A 20779-nucleotide genomic window follows, 5' to 3' on the forward strand; every position below is an offset into this window, starting at 1 on the left:
GAGTTCAATACCCTATCCTGCCCTTTCCTGTTGCTAACTAGCTGTTGGTGGTGCACCACACTAAATTATCATGCAGCATGATGTGTACTGTATAGAGATTAGTGTGAGCACGGTCAGTATTGATCCAACATACCCCAAGTCGTTTAGTTAGGGGAGCACCAAGAAGAAACTTGTAGTGCACCTGAGATGCTCCAAGACAATGAAAGTGTGTGACAGAAAAATACGTGTCTGTCTTGTCTCCCCACTGCGTAATTCCCCAGAAAACGGTAACTATACTGTGTACTTAATACATGTTTATCTTAAAAGTAAATGTATTTACTGCCCTTTAGAAGCACTAAACTATCTACTGTCTGAATGAATCAATGAATCAATGAATGAATGAATGAATAAGAGACTGGATGGATGGATGGATGGATGGATGGATGGATGGATGGATGGATGGATGGATGTGGATGGATGGATGGATGGATGGATGGATGGATGGATGGATGGATAGATGGATGTGGATGGATGGATGGATGGATGGATGGATGGATGGATGGATGGATGGATGGCTGGCTGGCTGGCTAGACGGACGGATAGATGGACGGACGAACACATGTGCATTCATATCAGATTCCACTGTTAGATCTGTTTCCACCATTCAAAAATGGACTCCTTCATGAGAAGTGTTTGAAATTGCATGCAGTGATGTTCTGAAGCACATCCCTGGCCCACGGATTCTCAAGAGGGAGCATGGTGGTCATGGGGTCTAGTTTGAAAGTGTTCCTTCCTCTGCCTCCCAGCCACCACAGTGAAACTCCCAGGTGGAGTCTGAGAGAATCACAAGATTCAGTGTAGCTCACAGATAGAAAAAATATAATGCCTGTGCACCGGGATCAAGTTCCCTAGTGTTTTTAGAAGAAATTCCAATTACATAAATTTTATTTACAGGTAGCTTTGAAAACACACCCAATACATAAAATCAGATAAAGCTACAAAAGATTTTTATGTTAATTATTTAATAAAACAAAATGTTGACTTTTTTTAAATGAAAGAGTTTGGATTAACTCTTAAAATCCGTTGTTCTGGGTTACGGCATTTAAATGGTCTTCAAACTATCTCACTGGCCAGTTCGTTTTTAAAAATGTATAGAGGAGGGGACTTCAACTCCTTCCCAGGTGTCGCATGCCAGCATAATGCAGTTTTCTGTGAAAAACGTTTATGAAACTCCCACACATGCTCAGCATGAGAACGCTGCACAAAATCCAACTGTTTCATACCTATGATCATAATTCTATGCCTTTTTCTAAGAAGAGAATATCTTAATATACATTCACTGAAAATTTCTAAAAAGAAAAACAAGGAAGCAAAGTCAACTTTCATTAAGAAACATCTTTCTTGTGACCTTTTGGGTAAAATCTTGAGGACATAGCCAAATTTTTATAACTCTATATTGTTACGAAGTAGATGGTGAACAAGGACAGAAGTAACTTCCTAATGGAGTCTTATCTAGTCAAGTATGGTAGATAAGACACAGCAGACTGACAAGGAGAAAATGTGAATGTCACAGAAAACATTTGTCAAACTAGACAACTGTTCTGAGACGTCTCAGGAGTCCAACCAAAACAACCTCAAGCCTTCTACACTGTAAATCACCTGAGAGGAGCAATTTCTTTCCGACAATCTCAAATGCTGTCATAAATCAAGGCCATCCCAAGCTGCATGAGAGGAAATGTGTGCCCATGTTCTCCCATGTTTCCCCGAAAATAAGACTGGACAATCGGCTCTAATGCGTCTTTTAGAGCAAAAATTAATATAAGACCCAGTTTTATTTTACTATACTATAAGGCCGGGTCTTATAGTATAAATATAAATATAAACATAAATATAAAAATATAAAAATAAATATAACACCGGGTCTTATTTTACTGTAATATAAGACCAGGTCTTATATTAATTTTTGCTCCAAAAGACGCATTGGAACTGATTGTCCAGCTAGGTCTCATTTTCGGGGAAACACAGTAGAAGGAAGGCATGTTCAAGGGCTTGTTGCCATTATTAACCAGAAGAATTGACCAGGTTCCTAACTACACACGTCCCTATCTGGGCTCTGCAAGGAGATAAGGAAATATAACTGGTCTATCATTCTGCTGCTCAACACACACTCGGCACTGAACTGACACAAAGGACATCATGTAAAAGAACAAGTTCCCTCATCACCCTGATGAGTAAGTAGACCCTTAATCCGGCCGGTTCCGGGTGTCCACCTCCTCCCAACGCTCCGGCTGATGAGGGCTCTGTGATCCTCTCAGCATCAGGAAATGGTTTCTTATTTCCAACAGGAAACTCTCTGGCGTTTAAATCCGTTTTGTGCTACGTGGGCCTGAGCGCCAGTGGCTCATGAATCCTACCTGGACAAGAGTCTGCAGTTATGCAGAATGGAGCCCAGCCCTGCTCACTTAGCAGGAAGTGGTGGCGGTATTGCCACCACGCTGGCCCCAGGCATTTGGTGAGGAGCTGCAGCAAGACCATAACCCAGGAGGGAAGTAGGACCCAGCGTGGAGCCCTGGATATGGCCAAGGTTGCCTCTGGGTGGCTTTACACGCCTGCCTTACTTTCTCTGTGCAAACCAGCTTTCTTGCCTTCCCATCCACGTGGAAGCCAGAATAGCTCTCCTCCAATCACAAGACCACCCCAGGCTAGGCCACAAGCTCAAATTTGAAGAAGGAGAAACTGACCAAGTTCGTGTGTCAAGGGTCCATCCCATCGAATATGTTGCGCCCAGGGGCCAGTGATGTGAGCCTGGCTGCTGAGGGCCCTCCCTGAGGACGAGGTACAGGGAAGGGACAGAGGCACGGTGAGCTGGGCAGGCATTCATACAGTGTTGGCTCCCGCCCATCCAACATACACACACGTCATGTGCTCGCGTTACCTCGGCCTCCCCAAAAGGCTTTGCTCGTGCCTGCAGGACACATTTTCAGTTCACTGATCCATTTTCTCTCCTTCTCTGGGCCCTGTTCATTTTTCCATATCATTTTTGAAGTGAAGTTATCAAAACTAGACAAAACACGCTGTTATGAGACTGGCGACTGGAAGCTCTGGGAGTGAGACGGCTTGTCAGTGCTTTGAGCTGAGTTCAGGTGAAGACCAGGAGAGCATGCAATGACGGCTCTGTTTCTTGATGGACAAAAGCAATTCTGGAAGTCCCTGCAGAAGCGTGGCTGCTCAGAAGCCACATGTGTGTGTGGTTTTTCATTAATATATTTCACAAATGTGTATTGATTTAGTGCCAGAGAAACTCTGTGATCTGGGGATAGAATCGCCATAGGCCCGTGTGCTCAGATGAGCCCGCCCTCACAGAGCGTTCAATCTGTGACTTTCAGCCACACACTTACACACGCCACGACAACATGTATGAGACATGACAGCACTATGGGAGCCCCTCACCAGACTTAATGTGGTCAGGGAGGCTCCCTGGAAGAAGTGACACTTCGAATGGGACCTGGGTACACCAGTGTCCCTCCTGAAGACACGACTACAGTACAACGTCCTAGAGCCAGCTTCTGCTCACAGTGCAGAGTCACCCGGGACACTTGTGTGCCACTGCGCTCCATTTAAGCTGGATTCCTTTCTAGGAATGGCATAGGCACATTTCTGCACATACGCTGTTCCTCTGTCTGGAATGCACGCCTCCCCTGCCCCTTTTCCTGAGGCTTATTACTCCCCCAGCTTCTGAGCTGAGCCCCCACTGTGAGAAAGGGCTTTCAAAGCACCCCAAGCCAACCTTCATCCCACCGTATTATTGCTTCTAATTTCATTTTCTCTCCCTCTAGTCTGTGAGATTCGAAGGCAAGGACTGTGTCTTTTATCACTTACCTCTGTATTCTGGCACAAAGTAAATGCTCCTAGTGTCTGCTAACTGACTAAATGAAAATAACGGCATTTATAGATGATGGTCAAAGGGCTAGCTGCTATTTATAATATACACATTATTTCATTTAATCCTCACAGGAGTCCTGCAAAGTGGATATATTATCCCCCATTTTATAGATAAGAAAACAGAGGCTCGCAGAGGCCAGTACTTGGCAATGGTGACATTTCTACAAAGGGACGAAGCTGGGGTGTGAATGGGGCTCCCTGTGAGTGCTTTTGCTCTGCTTCTCCTGACATTAAAGGGACTAAGGTTGTCCCTTCCTTCAGTCCAATAAGTGTCTTTATCAACACTCAGAAAAACACTTGACAGAGTTCAGTGGCTCATACACAGATGGATTAATTTTTCAGTGTAACCAACCTGCATTTTTCCAGCTGCTTAAGGACAGGACAAAGTCTCCCCAGTGGAGTGTTTCAGACAAGGCACTCTGCAAACACCCAGGACAGACTGGGAGATCTGAGGCAAGGGCTGTGAGACAGAATGGGACACAGTGCCGTGCCCGGCCGCTTTTACAGCTATGCTTCCTGGAGGTGAGAACAGGGGCCACCTGCCCATCACAACCAGATGGGAAGGCCATATCACCCACCACCTGTCGGTCTGAGGGTACTGGGAGCACTGAGTTTCCTTAAAAAATATAACAGTTCTGCACATTAATTCTTTCTACTCTCAGAAAACTATGAAGTTGTTAGCATACACTCAATATTCAGGAATAAAATTTACTCTCTGAGACAATAGAAACTTTTATGCTTTATGCTCACTCTACCCTGCCCCCATCACCCTCTAACTTTTTTTTCCTTTAAAATCATTTCAGTCTAACATGTCATATGCCAACCTCCATTCTAGAATAAACTTTTACTACCAGATTATAAATCTCTTATGAAGTGGGTCATTTTTGAATTGCTGACCCGACCTTTACTATTTTGGGAGGATCAACCAGAAGTTGCTCCCCATGAATTCAATTATACTATGAGCCACTGTTCTAGTTATCACTGGTTGTGACATCAGCCGCCTCCACTCACAGTGCGGTGTGAGACGGCACAGATGGCAGGAAGGTGGTCTGATTCCAGAACCACTTAGCGGGAAGGGGTGGTGGTATCGCCCCCGCCTCCCACCTCCTTACGGACACGTTTTAATATTTTAAACCAGGAGGATCTTGAAACCTGAGATCTCCTTATTACCAGGTGAGATATGCAGTGCTCAGTAACCTGCATGCTCCGGGCCGAGGGGTCAAATCACCGTGGAAGGTGGGGGTGGGCTAGGAATGGGGTGCTCATTTAGACTAGCTCACCCTCCACTCTGCAAACGTCTTAAAACTAAAGCCATCAGTATTTTTTAAAATCATTTTTATCGGAACATATCAGCACCACATCGTATTAATAATTATACTCAAAAGACAGTTGCACCTCATTTTAAACAACAAGCACGACCCCTCCCCCGATCCCTCCCAGAAAAGCTATTCCTAAATGGTTTCTTTGCTAGAAAAATGTTTGTGAGCTCACTATTTGAAAACCCCCTTTAGGGAAACTTTTGGCAAAGTAAAAAGCCCCTGCTAACGGCAAACAACCTGTTTCTGGATGCAGGCATCTCTTGGTCTGTTTCCTGACAAAGGCACACCGATGCAGCAAGCCTCATCTCCCATCACTCATCTCTGCATCCTGGCATAGAGTAAATGCTCCAGAAAAGTTTGCTAAGTGCACAAATGAAAATAAAGGAGTGTTACTGGTGCTCCTTCATCCTGCATAGGGGCCTCCCTGAGCCGAAATGCAGCCTGTCCCCATGTGCCAGACGCCTGGGTGGGGCCGCCCCTGCAGTCCGCTGGCTCCCACAGCCAAGTCCTCCCCTCCCTTCGCCCCTCATCCCCTCTCCCACAGCCACATCCTCCCCAGCAGTGTCTATAGCAGAGAAGTAAGAATGCCAGGGGTAAGCAGGAGATACTTCCGTTGGTCATCTTGTGCTGCACGCTGGGAGGGGAAAGAAAGTCGTTAAACCACCCAAATTGTTCAGCAATCTAAAGCCCTTTCTATGCGGTATCAATTTATGGGGAGTGGGTAGGGACTCTCGTTAGCCACAAGCAAGGGACTCTTTCAAAAAACCGTTTATTCTAACCTGGCTGTCATGAAGACATATGACGTGGTCCAGGAAGAAGGACGAGAGGTCAGAAACTCAGAAGACAGAACTGGTCCACAGAAAAGAGTTCACTGGCTTAGAGAAAGGGATTCCTATGCGAAGATACACTCCCAGGGGACAGCGGCATTGTCTGGAAACACTGTTGGCTGTCGCAAGGCAGAGAGGGGGTGCAGCTAGAGGCCAGGAATGCTGCTCAGCACCCTACAAAGCACAGGGCAGGCCCCCACAATATAGAATTATCCCGAACTAATGTCAACAGTGCTGAGGCTGGCTTCCCTGGCTAAACCAAGGCTTGCCATCAAGAATTCTGGTCTAGTCTATGTTTAGAAAGCCAAGGATGATGCTTATGGCAGAAGAACAAGGAAGGAGTGAAACAATTCAAAACTAACAAGAAGTCAGCACAAAGAATTAAATGATACGGCTACAGACATGCAGTCAGAGGTTCTCTCTCCCAGAGGCGTCCATTCACTCATCTAACACCTACTGTGGACCACGAGATTTCTGGGCTCGGGACACACAGCTGGGAATCTGAGGGGTTGCCCAGAACACTGCCCAGTGGTTTGGTTCTGAAACATGAAAGGTGATCGGAGGACATTAGCCACTGAGAAGAGGGGCTGGACCCTTCCTTCCCGCTTCTTTATATGGTGTAATTCTCAGTAGAATGTTCCACACAAACCACCCCTGTTAGGCCCAGGGGCTTTGGGGACTTTTATAAACAATTTCTTACAAAAAGTCCTTTATCTAAGTGCTAATCTCACTGATTGGGTTGAGAACACTGAGCAAAGATAATTTCTGCACTGTTCACAATTACCTAATTTATCTTCACGGCCCAAAACAAAGTCTAAAAATCAAGAGGATAAGAATGAATAGCTGGTCATTCAAATAATTTCTGCTGCTAAAGACAACTCACTCGTAACTCTCTCGTCTAGAAACTCACTGGCAACTCCTTGAGGGGACACGGACAAGTCACTTTGAAAGATGGCTGGAAGGTGACATAATAATGTCAAGGATGAGGCTTGCCGCATCCCGTAACTTACTCCGGAGACCTTGAGAGGAATAGTTATTTTGTCATCATCACCTCTCTTGGTTTGCTGATCCTGATTATTAGTCAACAAACAAAATAAATAACTGGCAGCAACATATAGATAAGCCTTTTTATTCTTTTTTTTCTTCTACTTGAGGAGAAATGGCAAACAGCCAAGCTACTGCTCTAAGACATCTTTGGCTATATTAATAAAACATCAGCTTCTCTAAATTTGAACTTAAAATCCAATTAATTCATCAAAATGTCAGTTGTCACCTAAAGCATTTTAGTAAAAACACCTTGGAATAAAGCCGAAGCTTCACAGGAATAGAGCGTGGAGTGAGCTGAGTTGATTCACATTATAATGATCGCTGTATTCTGGTCTGTTAATATTTGTTCCTTCAGCAAAGCCTCAGGGAGGGTATTTAAGAAGACCGCTGTGGTACAGGGGCTCATTTTCCCTAGGGTCTTTCCCCTGTCTTAATTACAAAGTAGGTTTCTACCAACAAAGTCATCACTGCTCTAAGCTCCCTGCTACCCCTCACCCCCCAAGTCACAAACCTTAGTGAAAATTTCTACAAAATACATGGGGCCAGTCACAAATAGAATTACAATGATAAACCTTATTATGACTTCAGGGCCTAAACAGACAACACCATGAGGGCTTCATTGATACCGTTGCATTCAGTTATCAAGAAAGCAGAAAAGAAGAAATAGAAAACTCTTAATAGAAATTTAAAAAGCAGAAATAGAAATGAAGTGTCCTATCCTTATCTATAAGTGAAATGGTTTCCAATGGGTTTCATTAGTGTTGTTCTGTGCCCAGGGTGTCTCAGCTGAAAAGAAAACTTGGCTCTTTGTTTTCCTTCTGTGATTCAAACACAATTTGTCAGCTACAATTTTAGCAGAAGCAGGAGACTGGAGGAGAAACAGATAATATTTTAAAGGTTCATACAGACTTAAATGCAATCGCCATGGTCCTTTATAAACGAATAAGGGCATGAAAACAAAATCATTGAAATCCTATGTTTCTTCCTGCACAAAACTTGAAAGTAACTAGCTAACTGTTAGCATGCTGCTAACCTCTGGCTTGAAATCAAGGGTTTTAGGAAAAAACTGAAGACAGACATAGTTTTAGAGCTGAATATGATTAATTTACAAAAGCTGGGTATTTTTTCCTAAGGATCAACAAAGTATGTTCCAATTTCAAACAACAAAGGTTAAAAACATATCTCAAAATCATTAAGCTGTTAGTCTTTATTACAAATGGATCCAAGCGATACTCATTTCTTACATCGACTGAGGAGGTCGCTGACCATCTGTTTCTGCCACATGAAGCATACCGACAGGACACCTCGTTATGGGCACAGTTATAGGTACCTGGACGTTGTTGGAGCCAGCCTCTCCCTTCCAAAGTGAGAGCAAGAGCTGTTGGCCGCATTAGCCCTGAGCACACAGGTAATGCCTGTGTAATTGATTACAGCACTGTCAAACGCATCAGCTGGGGCCCACTGGCAAAGAAAAGTTTCAGCTGCTCCACCTGGCACCAACCATTTCTCTCTATCAAATCTAGAATGATCCATACAGAAGCTCTGCACTGAGGACGGATAAAGACTAGGAGCAAAGGGGATGAATGAGAGCTAAAATGAAGGCCCCAAGGATTACCCTCCATCATCAGGGCCTAGAGGACCAAGGAGGAGTTAAGACCCAGGCAGCCTGTCTGCCGTCTCTAACTGAGCCCGCCGGCCCGACCCCAGCGAGTAACACTTTCAGATCCGTAGGGAAGCGTCAGTACAGGATTCAGCGTTTCCAATCTGTCACGTATTATGACAGCTCCATAGCAAGGAGACAAGGACAGAGAAGTGCATGGAGGGAGGAGAGGAGGTATAAGAGAATGGGTCAGAAATTCCAAAGGTCCGGGACAACTCCGTCTCTGGGCCTCTTCCTAAAAGTTGCAAAGCTGGGACAGTGTCCGCGGGCAGGGCCACGGTGCGGCGGCTGGACGCGTGGCTGCGTGCGCTCCCGGGGCTGCGGGAGGGCCCACGCCACGGGGGCGCACCGCGCACGGGGCAAACGGAATGGGGGTCTTACTTTTGTAGCTCGCCGCCCAGGGCTGGTAGCCGTAGTAGCCGGTGATGCGCAGGATGCGCTCCTCAATGGACGTGAGCCCCGCGGGCCCGCCAGTGAGGTCCTCCACGGAGCGCGACCATTTCAGATCCTCCTTGATGGCCTCGTCCACTACCAAGTACTTGAGCTGCCGCAGCTGGGGGCTGATGTCCGACAGTCGCCGGGGACTGACGTCCGGTGACCTCCTCATGCTACTGACGCCGGGCGGGGGAAGGGGACGGGGGAGAGGGGAGATTTCGGTGAGCACCGAGGCGGGGGCGAGCGAGGGCGCGGCCCGGCCTCCGGGGGCAGGTGCAGCCGCAGGGCCGGCGCCCCCCCCCGCCCCCCCCCGCTCCCGCGGAGCCTCGGCGTCGGGTCCCGTCTCGGATGCCTGGCCCCGGGCGCCTCGGGGCAGGGCGGGCTGGGGCGAAGGGCGGGGGCGGGACGCCTTCAACTTCCCGAGCAGCCCGCCCCGCGCCGCCCGTTGCAGAGCCGCAGACCGCCCGGCGCCCCGGCTGCAAGGGCTGCGCCCCGTGGTGGGCGCCACTCACCTGGCGATGCCTTTGCCCCGGGGCGTGCCGCCGGGAAACTCGCGGATCCCCATAGGCAGCGGCAGAGTGCAGCCGGGGGCGCCCAGACTTGAAGCCGAGCGGCCGCCGGGCCGAGCCGCCTGCGGCCGCGGACCGGGGAGCGGAGGGCGCGCCGCCCGCCGAGGGTCCGCGCCGCCTGAGCGCGCCCGCGCCGCGTCCCCGGCCCCGGCCCCCGAGCCTCCCTCCGCGGCGCGCGGGCGCGGCTCAGCGCGGCTCCGGCCCGTCCCGGCGCTCGCGGAGGCCAGGCGGCCGCAGGGCCGTGCGGGCGCCGCGCCCCTCGCCTGCCGGTGCACCGCCGACCCGCGAGAGCGCGGGCAGCTCTGGGCGCTCTCGAGGCACCTGGGCGAACTGGAGGCGCCCGCCCCAGCTCGGGGGCCGGGAGGCGGCGCTGCGGCTCCCCTGCCGCCCGGCGCGCTGGGCTCGGGAGCGGCACCAGGCGTCGGCGCTGTGCCTCGCAACCTCGGGCTCCCGAGCGCCCTCCCCTCTCCTGCCCTGGGGCGGGACGACTGCTCCTGGTTTAGCATTTCGGTTGTTTCAACCTCTCTCCTCGTTTCTAAAATAATGAGCAAAATTCGTTGGAGAGACGGAAACCTGGTTCCATATCCATGAAAACTCTGCTCAGAATGCAAATAAGCAAATGGCACTTCATAGGCACAGCGGAAACACAGGTGCGTTGGCTAAAGCTGCGGGAACCCTTAGGTCAGGCCTGGCCCTCAGCTAGCTTACATTTTCATTGGTGATGCGGTTACTAAGTCGGATCTCTCTCCTTAGATGTCCGTTTAATTTACCTGTAATTGTCTGTGATTTTTTTTCCTGTCCACAAGCCATCTCTCCAGAACACCTAACCACTTTTTATAATGTTATTGTTCTAAAAATACGTACAGATTCATCAGGGGCAAGTTTAGGAAATGCAGAATATGCTAAGAAGAAAATACCCATTATCCAGCCAACCATGACTACTTCGAATTTTAAATGTATTCCCTTCCACACATTTTTTTCAATGTAAAATACATTTTTCACAAAATCAGTATCAAAGTGTGCACAGTACTTTTGGTACTTTTTTAGATATTAAAATTATGTTGTGTCTCAGCAAACTAGGAATACAGGAGAACTTCTTCAAATGAATAAAGGACATCTACAAAACCCTATAGCTAACATCATACGTAATGGAAAGAAACTAGAAGCTTCCTTGCTACCATCAGGAGCAGGCAAGCATGTTTCTTCTCACCACTCCTTTTCTGTATTGTGCTGCAAGTCTTAGCCAATGCAAGTAGACAAGAAAAGGAAATAAACAGTATCTACAGGGAGGGAAGAAACAAAACTGTATTTGTTTGCAGGTGACATGATCATCTATGTGAAAACCTCAATCAACTTAAAATTGACCTGGAATAAATATCGATGATAGTAAGATAGTAGACCACAAAGTGAATACATTATACAAAGGTCAATCAACTTCCTATATACCAGCAATGAACAGCTGGAATTTGAAATTACAATGTAATGCCACATACACTGGTACCCAAAAATGAAATATTCTGGTCTAAATATGTACAAGATCCATATAAGGAAAATTACAAAACTCTGATGAAAGAAATCAAAGGAGAACTTAAAAAATGGAGATATACATTCCATGGTTTTTAGTAGAAAGACTCAATATTCTTAAGATGTCAGTTTTTTCCACCTTGATATATAGATTCAACATAATCCCAATCAAAATCTCAGCAAGTTATTTTGTTGACACCAACAAACTGATTCTATACTTTATAGGAAAAGCAAAAGACACAGAATAGCCAACAAAATATTGGAGAACAAAGTTGGAGTATTGACAGTACCCAACTTCAAGGCTTACTATAAAGCTGCAGTAAACAAAACAGTGTGATACTGATGAAAGGATAGCAAATAGATCAATGATACAAAACAGACAGCCCAGAAACAGACCCACACAAATAAACTCAAGCGATCTTTGGCAAAAGAGCTATGTTAATTTAATGGACAAGAAATAATGTTGTCACAAATGTTGCAGGAACAACTGGGCATTCAATGTAAAACGAGGTTCATAGGCCTAAATATAAGGTGCAAAACCTTAAAACTCTTAGAAGATAACATAGGAGAAAATCTAGACAGCTTTGAGTTTGGTGATGACTTTTTAGATACATCAAAGAAATGAATGATCCATGAAAGAAAAAATTGACAAGTTGGACTTCATTAAAGTTAAAAACTTCTGCCCTGCAAAAGACACTGTCAAGAGAATAAGATGACAAGCCACAAACTGAAAAATATGTGCAAAGACATATCTGATGAAGGACTATTATCCAAAATAAGAACACTGAAAACTCAACAATAAGAAAATTAACAACCCAATTTAAAAATTGGCAAAATATCTGAACAGACATGCCAAAGGTGATATGCACAGGTGGCCAATATACATATGAAATGATGCTCAACATAATATATTGTTAGGAATTATAAATTATAACAGTGAGTGAGATACCACTACACACCTACTAAAATGAATACAGTCCAGGACACTGACAACACCAAATGCTGGCGAGGACATGGAGCAACAGGAATTCCCATTTGTTGCCAGCATAGATGCAAAATAGTGCAGCCACTTTGGAAGGCAGTTTTGCAATTTCTTACAAAAACCAAATATACTCTTACCATGCGATCCAACAACTTCACACTTGCTATTTCTCTAAATTGAGTTGAAAACTTACATGCACAAAAATATTTATAGCAGCTTTATTCATAATCACCAAAACATGGAAACAACCAAGATGTCCTTCAGTAGGTGATGGATACACAAACTAGCACAGCTACGCAATGGTATTTTATTCAGTAATAAAAATTAATGAACTATCAAGTCATGAAAAGACACAGAGGAACTTTAAACGTATATTTCCAAGTGAAAGAAGTCAATCTGAAAGACTCTATATAATATGATTCCTACTATGTGACATTGTGGAAGAAGCAAAGCCATAGGTCAATGGACACTAGGGGTTCCTGGTGGGGGTGGAAAGTGGTAGGGAGGGTAGGATGAATGAGTGAGCACAGTGAAACCATCCTGTATGACACTGCAATAGTGGATACATGTCATTATACATTCGTCAAAGTCCACAGATTGTACAATTCAAGAATAAACCCAAATGTAAACCATGGGCTTTGGTCGACAGTTATGTGTCAGTGTTGGCTCTTGGATCATGAGAAACATGCCACACTAATTTGGTTGCTGATGTGGACGGGGAGGCTGTGTGTGCATATGGGGATGGGAGGTATTTGGGAACTCTCTGTACTTTCCTCTTGATTTTGCAGTGAACCTAAAATTTTTCTGAAAATTAAGCTATCATGCAGCTTTCCAGAGTCATGATATTTTTCTAAAACATTTTCACTGGATGTATTTTTATGGCTGTTATGATCATAAAAGCAAAAATAGCCATTATTTAAAAAGTACCAAGTGGTATGTAAATGTATAAATAAAAACTTAATAGCCTCCATAATCAGACATAATTTTTAACCTGTCTTTTGTGAGAGCTTGAGAAACAAGGTCTCTCTCTCTCCCCCTCGACTCCCCTCGTGTGTGTGTGTGTGTGTGTGTGTGTGTGTGTGTGTGTGCGCGCATGTGTGCAAGCTTTTTTCTTAATCTCTTCTTCTGAGACTTTGGGGCAGGTCTTTCTTTCTTGTCCCTGAAATATCTCTTCTTCAGCCAGTCTTGGACAGCCACAAGGAACACTTCACCTGGCGTTCCTAGAGCATCCTCAGAGGAATACCTGATGTCTGCGTCACCCAGGACTATTGTTTATAAGATGCTCATTCGGACTCATCCCCTCTGAGTGTGGGCATGGGAGCATGCCACGTCACCGAATCCCACAGTGGACTTCATGCACAGTGTGAGAACCACTCATGTAAATAATGACAAGTTTCATGAGCTCAGAACTCTCCACTTTGTGTTTATAGACATATTTTCTGAACCCAGGGGAAGGTTTAGCCACAAGAGGACAGAGGCCTCGCCCATTTATCCACCACATTCTGGCTGCTGTAACCCTGGGCCAGGTCTTCAACCTTTCTGAGCTTCAGTTCCCTGGGGTGTATTAAGAGACGACCTGGTCAGACTCTTGTGAAGATAAAATGAGTTCATACATATAAAGTACTTAGAATAGGGCCTAGCACATGGCCAGGGCCAGTATTTAATAGATGTGAGCTATTATTAAGTTGGTGCAAAACTAATTACAGTTTTTGCAATTGTTTTTAACCTTTTAAACCACAATTACTTTTGCACCAACCTAATATTATTAGCAACGCTGCTAGAGGTTGAATCCATTTTCTTCTTGTTTTTTTTTTTTGTTTTCTTTTTTCTTTTTGGACAATCACATCAAACTGTTGACTCATATCCAAGTTTGTGTTGCTGAAAATTTCTACATAATTCTTGCACATGCAATTAGTCATTAAGCTATACATACCACTTTCCTTTTTAATTTTTTTTTAGTAAATATGACGTCTGACAATTAAGTCCATGAACTTGTTGCAACAATGTTGTTAACCTTTTTTGATATCAGAGAGATTATTCATTATGAATTTGTACCAACTGCACAAACAGTTAATCCAGTTTACGATTTGGAAGTGCTGAAAAGGCTGCATGAAAAAGTTAGACGACCTGAACTTTTCACCAACAATTCATGGCTCTTGCATCACGACAATGCACCAGCTCACACGGCACTGTCTGTGAGGGAGTTTTTAGCCAGTAAACACATAACTGTATTGGAACACCCTCCCTACTCACCTGACCTGGCCCCCAATGACTTCTTTCTTTACCCAAAGACAAAGGAAATGTTGAAAGGAAGACATTTTGATGACATTCAGAACATCAAGCGTAACACGACGACAGCTCTGATGACCATTCCAGAAAAAGAGTTCCAAAACTGCTTTGAAGGATGGACTAGACGCTGGCGTCGGTGCATAGCTTCCGAAGGGGAGTACTTGGAAGGTGACCGTAGTGATATTCAGCAGTGAGGTATGTAGCACTTTTTCTACGATGAGTTCATGAACTTAATTGACTGACTTTGTAATATAGGGTTTGCAGTCAGATAAAATGGCTTAAATACTGGCTTCTCCACTAACCAGCTGGACAACCTTGGGAAAGTTATTTAACTCCTCCCAGCCTCATTTTTTTCACATCAAACTCAAACGTTATTATAAAAATTAAATGAATTCAAGCATATTAAGAATTTAGCACAGTGAAGAGCCTGGGTGTAGTGCCCAATAAACATTAGCAATAACAATTATTGTCACTTACATATTGTTCCCACTTGTCGGGTGTAGTCGTTGCCATAACATCTCAGGGTTTTGGGATGGTGACTTTGTCAGCCATTTAAATCACTGGCCCCACCTCACCAAGTGTTCTGAGCACCTCTTTTATCTCCTTAGCCCTCAGTACTGTCAATTTTATATGCAGTCCTTTGAAACCGTGTTCTGATGTCTGTGACTCTGGGTGTCGTCATGCTTCACGTGCATTTCCTCGTAGACCTGAGGGCCAGCAACCAACCCTTCCAACCATGTGTGGTCAGCCAGCGTTAGAGCGTGCAGGCCACATGCAAAGGCAGCTGCCACAGGCTATCCCATCACCCATATGTCAGTCAACACCGGAAGCTTTGCTTTTGGGCTCAGTGACTATCAGAAGTGGGTTATTATTGGTGAAATTATTTCCTTGTTTAATAGCATAAGTGTTAGGAATCAGCTCCCATGGGGGGATTATAAAAATTCAAGATATGTGGATTGGATACAATAGTTCAGAGAGCCTCTCCACCTTTGCATAAACTGGTAATAGAGGATTTGCAACGTTTATCCTTAGAGATGGTATCCAAGCTTTGCCATCTTTTTTTTTAACCAGTCGGTATAAGAATGTTTAGTTGCCTTATGGCAACTATAAGGATAATGGAATATTGTCCCTCTGCCTGGAATGAGTACTTGGGGTGCTCAGAGCACCTAAAAACAAAAACAGAAACACAGAGTGCTGAAACTTCATCTAACTTAGAGAATAGGCCATGTAAACTTTCCCTGGAACACGTGCAAGTAAATGTTACTTGTATAACTGTGTGCAAGTGGGTGCAATCTAGTGTAAGCTGCTTTTATTACAACCTGAGAGCTCCGTTGTATGCTACTGCTTTTCCATTTACTTATGTAAAAGTTTTGATTGGCAAACTATCCACCCAAACAGTCTAAGGGCTGCGCGTGAACATACTGGCTTAAGTCAGTACACAATAGATAGTTTACAGAGCAGTGTAGGTGGGAACTGTGGTTACGCAAGCAAGTGAGTGAGCTCCTCATACAGGTTCTGCCAGGAATATTTCCAAACATTCCCCAGTCACAAAAAGTGATAGTGGAAATACTTCTTTTAGAAAACACCTCTATACTGGTGGTCCTTAAACTTTATAATTCTTCAGGATCATATCAGATGCTAATGGATTTAAAGACTTAAAAAGTAAGACCTGAAAATATAAAACTCCTAGAACACATGGGGAAAAGCTTCTTGACATAGGACTTGGCCGTGATTTCCGTGGATATGATAGTTAAATCACAAGCAACAAAATGAAAAGTAAACAACCAGGGCTATATCAAACTAAAAAGCTTTTGCACAGCAAAAGAAATGATCAATGAAATGAAAAGACAAGCTATGGAATGGAAGAACATATTTGCAAATCATGTATCTGACAAGGGGTCAATATCCAAAATACATAAAGAACTCATACAACTCAATAGCAAATAATAGTATTAATAATAATAATAATAATAATATTTTACAATGGGCAGAAGTAGAAGAGGGTAAAGGGGGTCAAATATACATGATGGAAGAACTGACTCTGTGTGGTGAACACACAATGTGATTTATAGATGATATATTATAGGATTGTACACTTGAAACCTGTGTAACTTTACTAACCATTGTCACCCCAATAAACTTTAATTAAAAATGGGCAAAGGACTTGAATAGACATTTTTCCAAAGAAGATATTCAAATGGTCAACAGAGGTGAAAAAATGCTCAACATCACTAATCATAAGGGAAATGCAAATGAAAACCACAGTGAGATATCACTTGATGCCTGTTAGAATGGCTACCATCAAAAGACAAGAGATAAATGCTGGTGAGAAGAAAAGAGAACGCTCATGCACTGTTAGTGGGAATGTAAATTGGTGCAGCCACTATGGAAAACAGTATGGATGTTCCTCAAAAAATTAAAACTAAAACTACTCTGTGATCCAGCAATTCCACTTCTGGGCAAGGAAGCAACCAAAATGCCCATTGACAGATGAATGAATAAATAAAATGTCACACACACACACACGCACACACATATACACACTCACACAAATACTATTCAGCCATAAGAAAGAAAATCCTGCCATTTGCAACAATAAGGATAAACCTTGAAGGCATTTTGCTAATTGAAATAAGTCAGAGAAATACAAATACTGTATGATCTGTTCTATGTGGAATATAAAAGAGAAATCTCATTGCAAAAGAGATCAGATTTATGATTGTCAGAGGTGAGGATGTGGTTGGTGGGGGATATGGGAATTGGGTGAAGGTGGTCACAAGGTACAAACTTCCAGTTATAAGATAAATGTATTGGAGATGCATTGTGCAACATGATGACTATAGTTAACAGTACTCTGTGGTATATGTGAAAGTTGCTAAGAGATTCAATCCTCAAAGTTCTCATCACAAGGAAAAAATATATTTTGTAATTATATGGGGCAATGGATGTGTAACTCTACTTGTAGTAATGATTCTGCAGTTCTTGTGTATGTCTAGTCATTAGGCTGTACACCTTAAACTCATAGTGTTATGTGTCAATTATATCTCAATAAAACTGAAAAAAAACATAAAATAAAATGCAGACCCTTGTATGCTATTCATAGTAAGGCGTTTCTCCCCAGTAAGCCCATGAATCTGTATTTCATGAGCACCCTTAATGAGACAGATACAGATAATCAATGAACTACACTCAGGTGTTCCTGAAAAGCACATGGAAACATTTAAAGTTTTTCCAGGCTTCTCTCCAGATCCCTCAGTAAGAATCCCCTGTGTGTGGACTACAAACACTTTTGGAAGAGCTTCTCTGGTGATTCTTTAACATATTAATCATAGTTATTTTAAAGTACTTGTTGGTTAGGTCCAACATTGAGGTCAGCTATGGATATGTTTCTATTGTCTGTTTTTCTTTTTTACTGCTGGATTGTCAATCATATTTTCTTGCATATGTGCATGTCTAGTAATTTCTTTTTTATTCCAAACATTGTGATTTGAAACTATAGAATCTCCAGATGAGCACATCTCCAACAGAGAAGGGTTTCCTTTTTTTGTTGTTGTTAAGCAGACAGTGAGGAATTGATCACCATAATCCAATCAGGTATTAAACTGATTTGGGACTATGTTGCAGTATTAGTAAGAGTCTACATCTATTTTCCCCTTTTTCTTTGGGCATAATCCTCCCACGCTTTTGATTGAAAGCTTGGCAGGTATTAATCTCCTGAGTTCTAACAGAAAAGCCCACCTCTGCCCTTTAGATTCCCACCCCAGGTCTCTAGCCTCCCCCACGCAGTTTCAAAAACTGCTAAATGTCTTAAGAGAGACTCTTGCTATTCTTTAGATAGGCCCCTTCTCCTAGTTGGTCTTTGTTGCTTAAACCCCAAGAGACTGTGTAAGGGCTCCTTCTGCCTTTAGAAGCTTTAGACCTGGCTCCCCACGCAAACCCAGAGCTCAGGAAATGTTTCATGGGGGAAAACTTGGGGCTCTAAAAGTTTCCAGTTTGTCCTCCAGCTATGCTCAACCACTAAAAGCTTTGCTGATTTCACTGATCTTTGGCAGACGTCCTCTTCAAAGGCCATTTTCTGTCTTTTTTTTTCTTTCTTTTTTAATCAATAAAATATTTTTAATGCCTACAATGTCTTTTACTATATATAAATTGCAAAACTTTCACCTGTATATGCAAAAGTAGATTCTCTTGCAGGTCAACAGCACCAGATTAACAATCTAATGTATGTAAACATTTTTTTTAACTTGATTTGTCCATTAAGTGAAAAACATGATAGATTTAATAACTCCAGAGAAACCTATATCCCACTTTTAATCATACATGAAACACCTGAATATTTATTTCATCACATCCACTCACAAAATAAATAGCAGTCTAATATTAATATGTTTAGCACATTGTGTGCCGTGAGAAAGTTCAAAGACTGTTAACAGAAAAGAAAGTCTATGGGAACTTGAAATTTCATTTTTTTAATGTAATCCCCAAGGTTTTCTCCAATAAATAAATTACTATTTTGTATTTTGTAACTTAAAAGCAGCTACTAGTACATTTCTGAGATATAGTAGGAAACCAAAACATTTTTGGAAAGAGAATAAATATTCCAAGGCTATTTTCAATCTTCAACTTATACCCAGAATTGACAAATGCTCCAGGGAGAGGGGAAAGTTGGCGCTATCAGCTCACCTTAGAACGGTTTTGCTTCTCTGGAATATAAACTTGCCTAATCCTTCTTTCTTCTACAGCTCTCTAATACCTTTACAAATATTGTTTACCTGGCTTTTCGAGTTGTTGTCGTGTAAATGTTAATCTGCTAAGACCTGCTACACCCTACCAGAATATAGATGTCCTCCTGATACATATATTTATAGATGCTTATTTATTTTTTTAAAGCAGTCAAGTACTGATATTAACGGTAACACATTTATCAACCTACCCTCAGAAATTTGTTATGTTAGATTTGTTTTTTTCAGCTGGCTTCCCTTGGGTTTCTGAGTTACTTTGAAGGAAAGGGGTCAGGGATAGAAATGGTTATGAACCAGCTTCATTTTGCTTAGTCGGCATTTTATTCATATTTGAATGATTTCAGTTCTGAGACGAGGGTGAGAACAGCAGTCAATATATCTTCATGCTGTGTCAGATGCAACTCAACTCGTTGCCGAAATGAGGTTATGCACTGTGGGGACAGAGCCAGGAGTGCAGTTTCCAGGCTCTCGGCCTCAGGTGGAAAGGTGCTGGTTCAGGTAGTAAACGGCCATCAACTGTGATCGGATGGCCAGCAGCTGTGGCTAGTTGGCCGTCAGCGGTAACCAGTGAAACATTGGCCACTAACATAACTGCTGTGGCTACGCTAGCAGAAAATGCGGGCTATCAAGAAGATGGTGGCTGGCAAGCATGGATTGCAGTTAGGATGGCGGGTTGTAGACAGTGTGGCTTCTGCTTCCTGTTTCTCCAACACAGCAGCCAGCGAGAATATAGTAGTATGACTCCCCTACCTATGGCTCCGTGGGTGTTCCTTTCTGGCCTCACCACGTCCTTCGTTCTTATGTGGGGAGTGGGAGCAGAGACCCTGCAGGCCACCCCGCACGACATGCAATTTTCGTTTTCTGCCCATAATAAAACCTCAATGAGTAAGTTCATCAAAATAGGTTCTGTGTTACAAGCCAAGCTAATCAACTGCTGCCTCTGAATAAGGAATACAGTCTGCGTATGCTTGTAGATTATTTTTAAAATCAGTAAGTGAAGTTGAACTCATTCACTTTTAAATATTACTTTACTAAAAATATGGTTTTTGACATGAAAGTGATGTACTCTTCACAAAGGGTACTTTGAAATATTAAGGATATTAAGATATATGTCTATTTTACAATTTATTAAACATTTATTGAGTGGATACCATGTGCCAGGTTTGTGAAGGAAGCTACTAGTAATACAAATAAGGTACATTTTCTGCTCTTAGCAAACCCATAGTATAATTAACAAACAAATCAGGAAATAAGCAAACAATTGCAATATAGAGCAATACGGGACATGACTGACGTGTACAGATAATTCTGTGGACGCATGCACAAGGGATTTCCCAGTCAGTAGAGGGGAAGAGTGGAGAAGGAGATGGAGCTGCAGTGAGATGTCAGATAAGGCTTCTTAGATTAGATAATGCACGTACTAGTTTTGAACAATGAATATAAATTAGTCTGGAAGAGAAGGAG

The 20779-nt window shown here is 43.4% G+C and overlaps 1 protein-coding gene across 2 annotated transcripts in view; it reads right to left on the reverse strand.

Moving 5' to 3' along the window:
- The window catches only part of SLC35F3 (solute carrier family 35 member F3), a 288066-nt gene extending 278164 nt beyond the window's left edge, over window positions 1-9902 (reverse strand). Inside the window, exons 1-2 of one of the 2 annotated variants that reach the window (XM_081039045.1) lie at window positions 9722-9902; window positions 9156-9382 (exon numbers count right to left, since the gene is read on the reverse strand). In XM_081039045.1, the coding sequence (XP_080895171.1) occupies window positions 9156-9382; window positions 9722-9774 (280 nt within the window). In that variant the 5' untranslated portion in view covers window positions 9775-9902. Of the gene's footprint in view, window positions 1-9155; window positions 9386-9721 lie in introns of both variants that reach the window. The other variant, XM_081039044.1, reaches the window with a different exon arrangement.
- Window positions 9903-20779: the final 10877 nt, after the last annotated feature.

The sequence above is a fragment of the Rhinolophus hipposideros genome (assembly GCF_964194185.1).
Source record: "Rhinolophus hipposideros genome assembly, chromosome: 26".
Lineage (NCBI taxonomy): Eukaryota > Metazoa > Chordata > Mammalia > Chiroptera > Rhinolophidae > Rhinolophus > Rhinolophus hipposideros.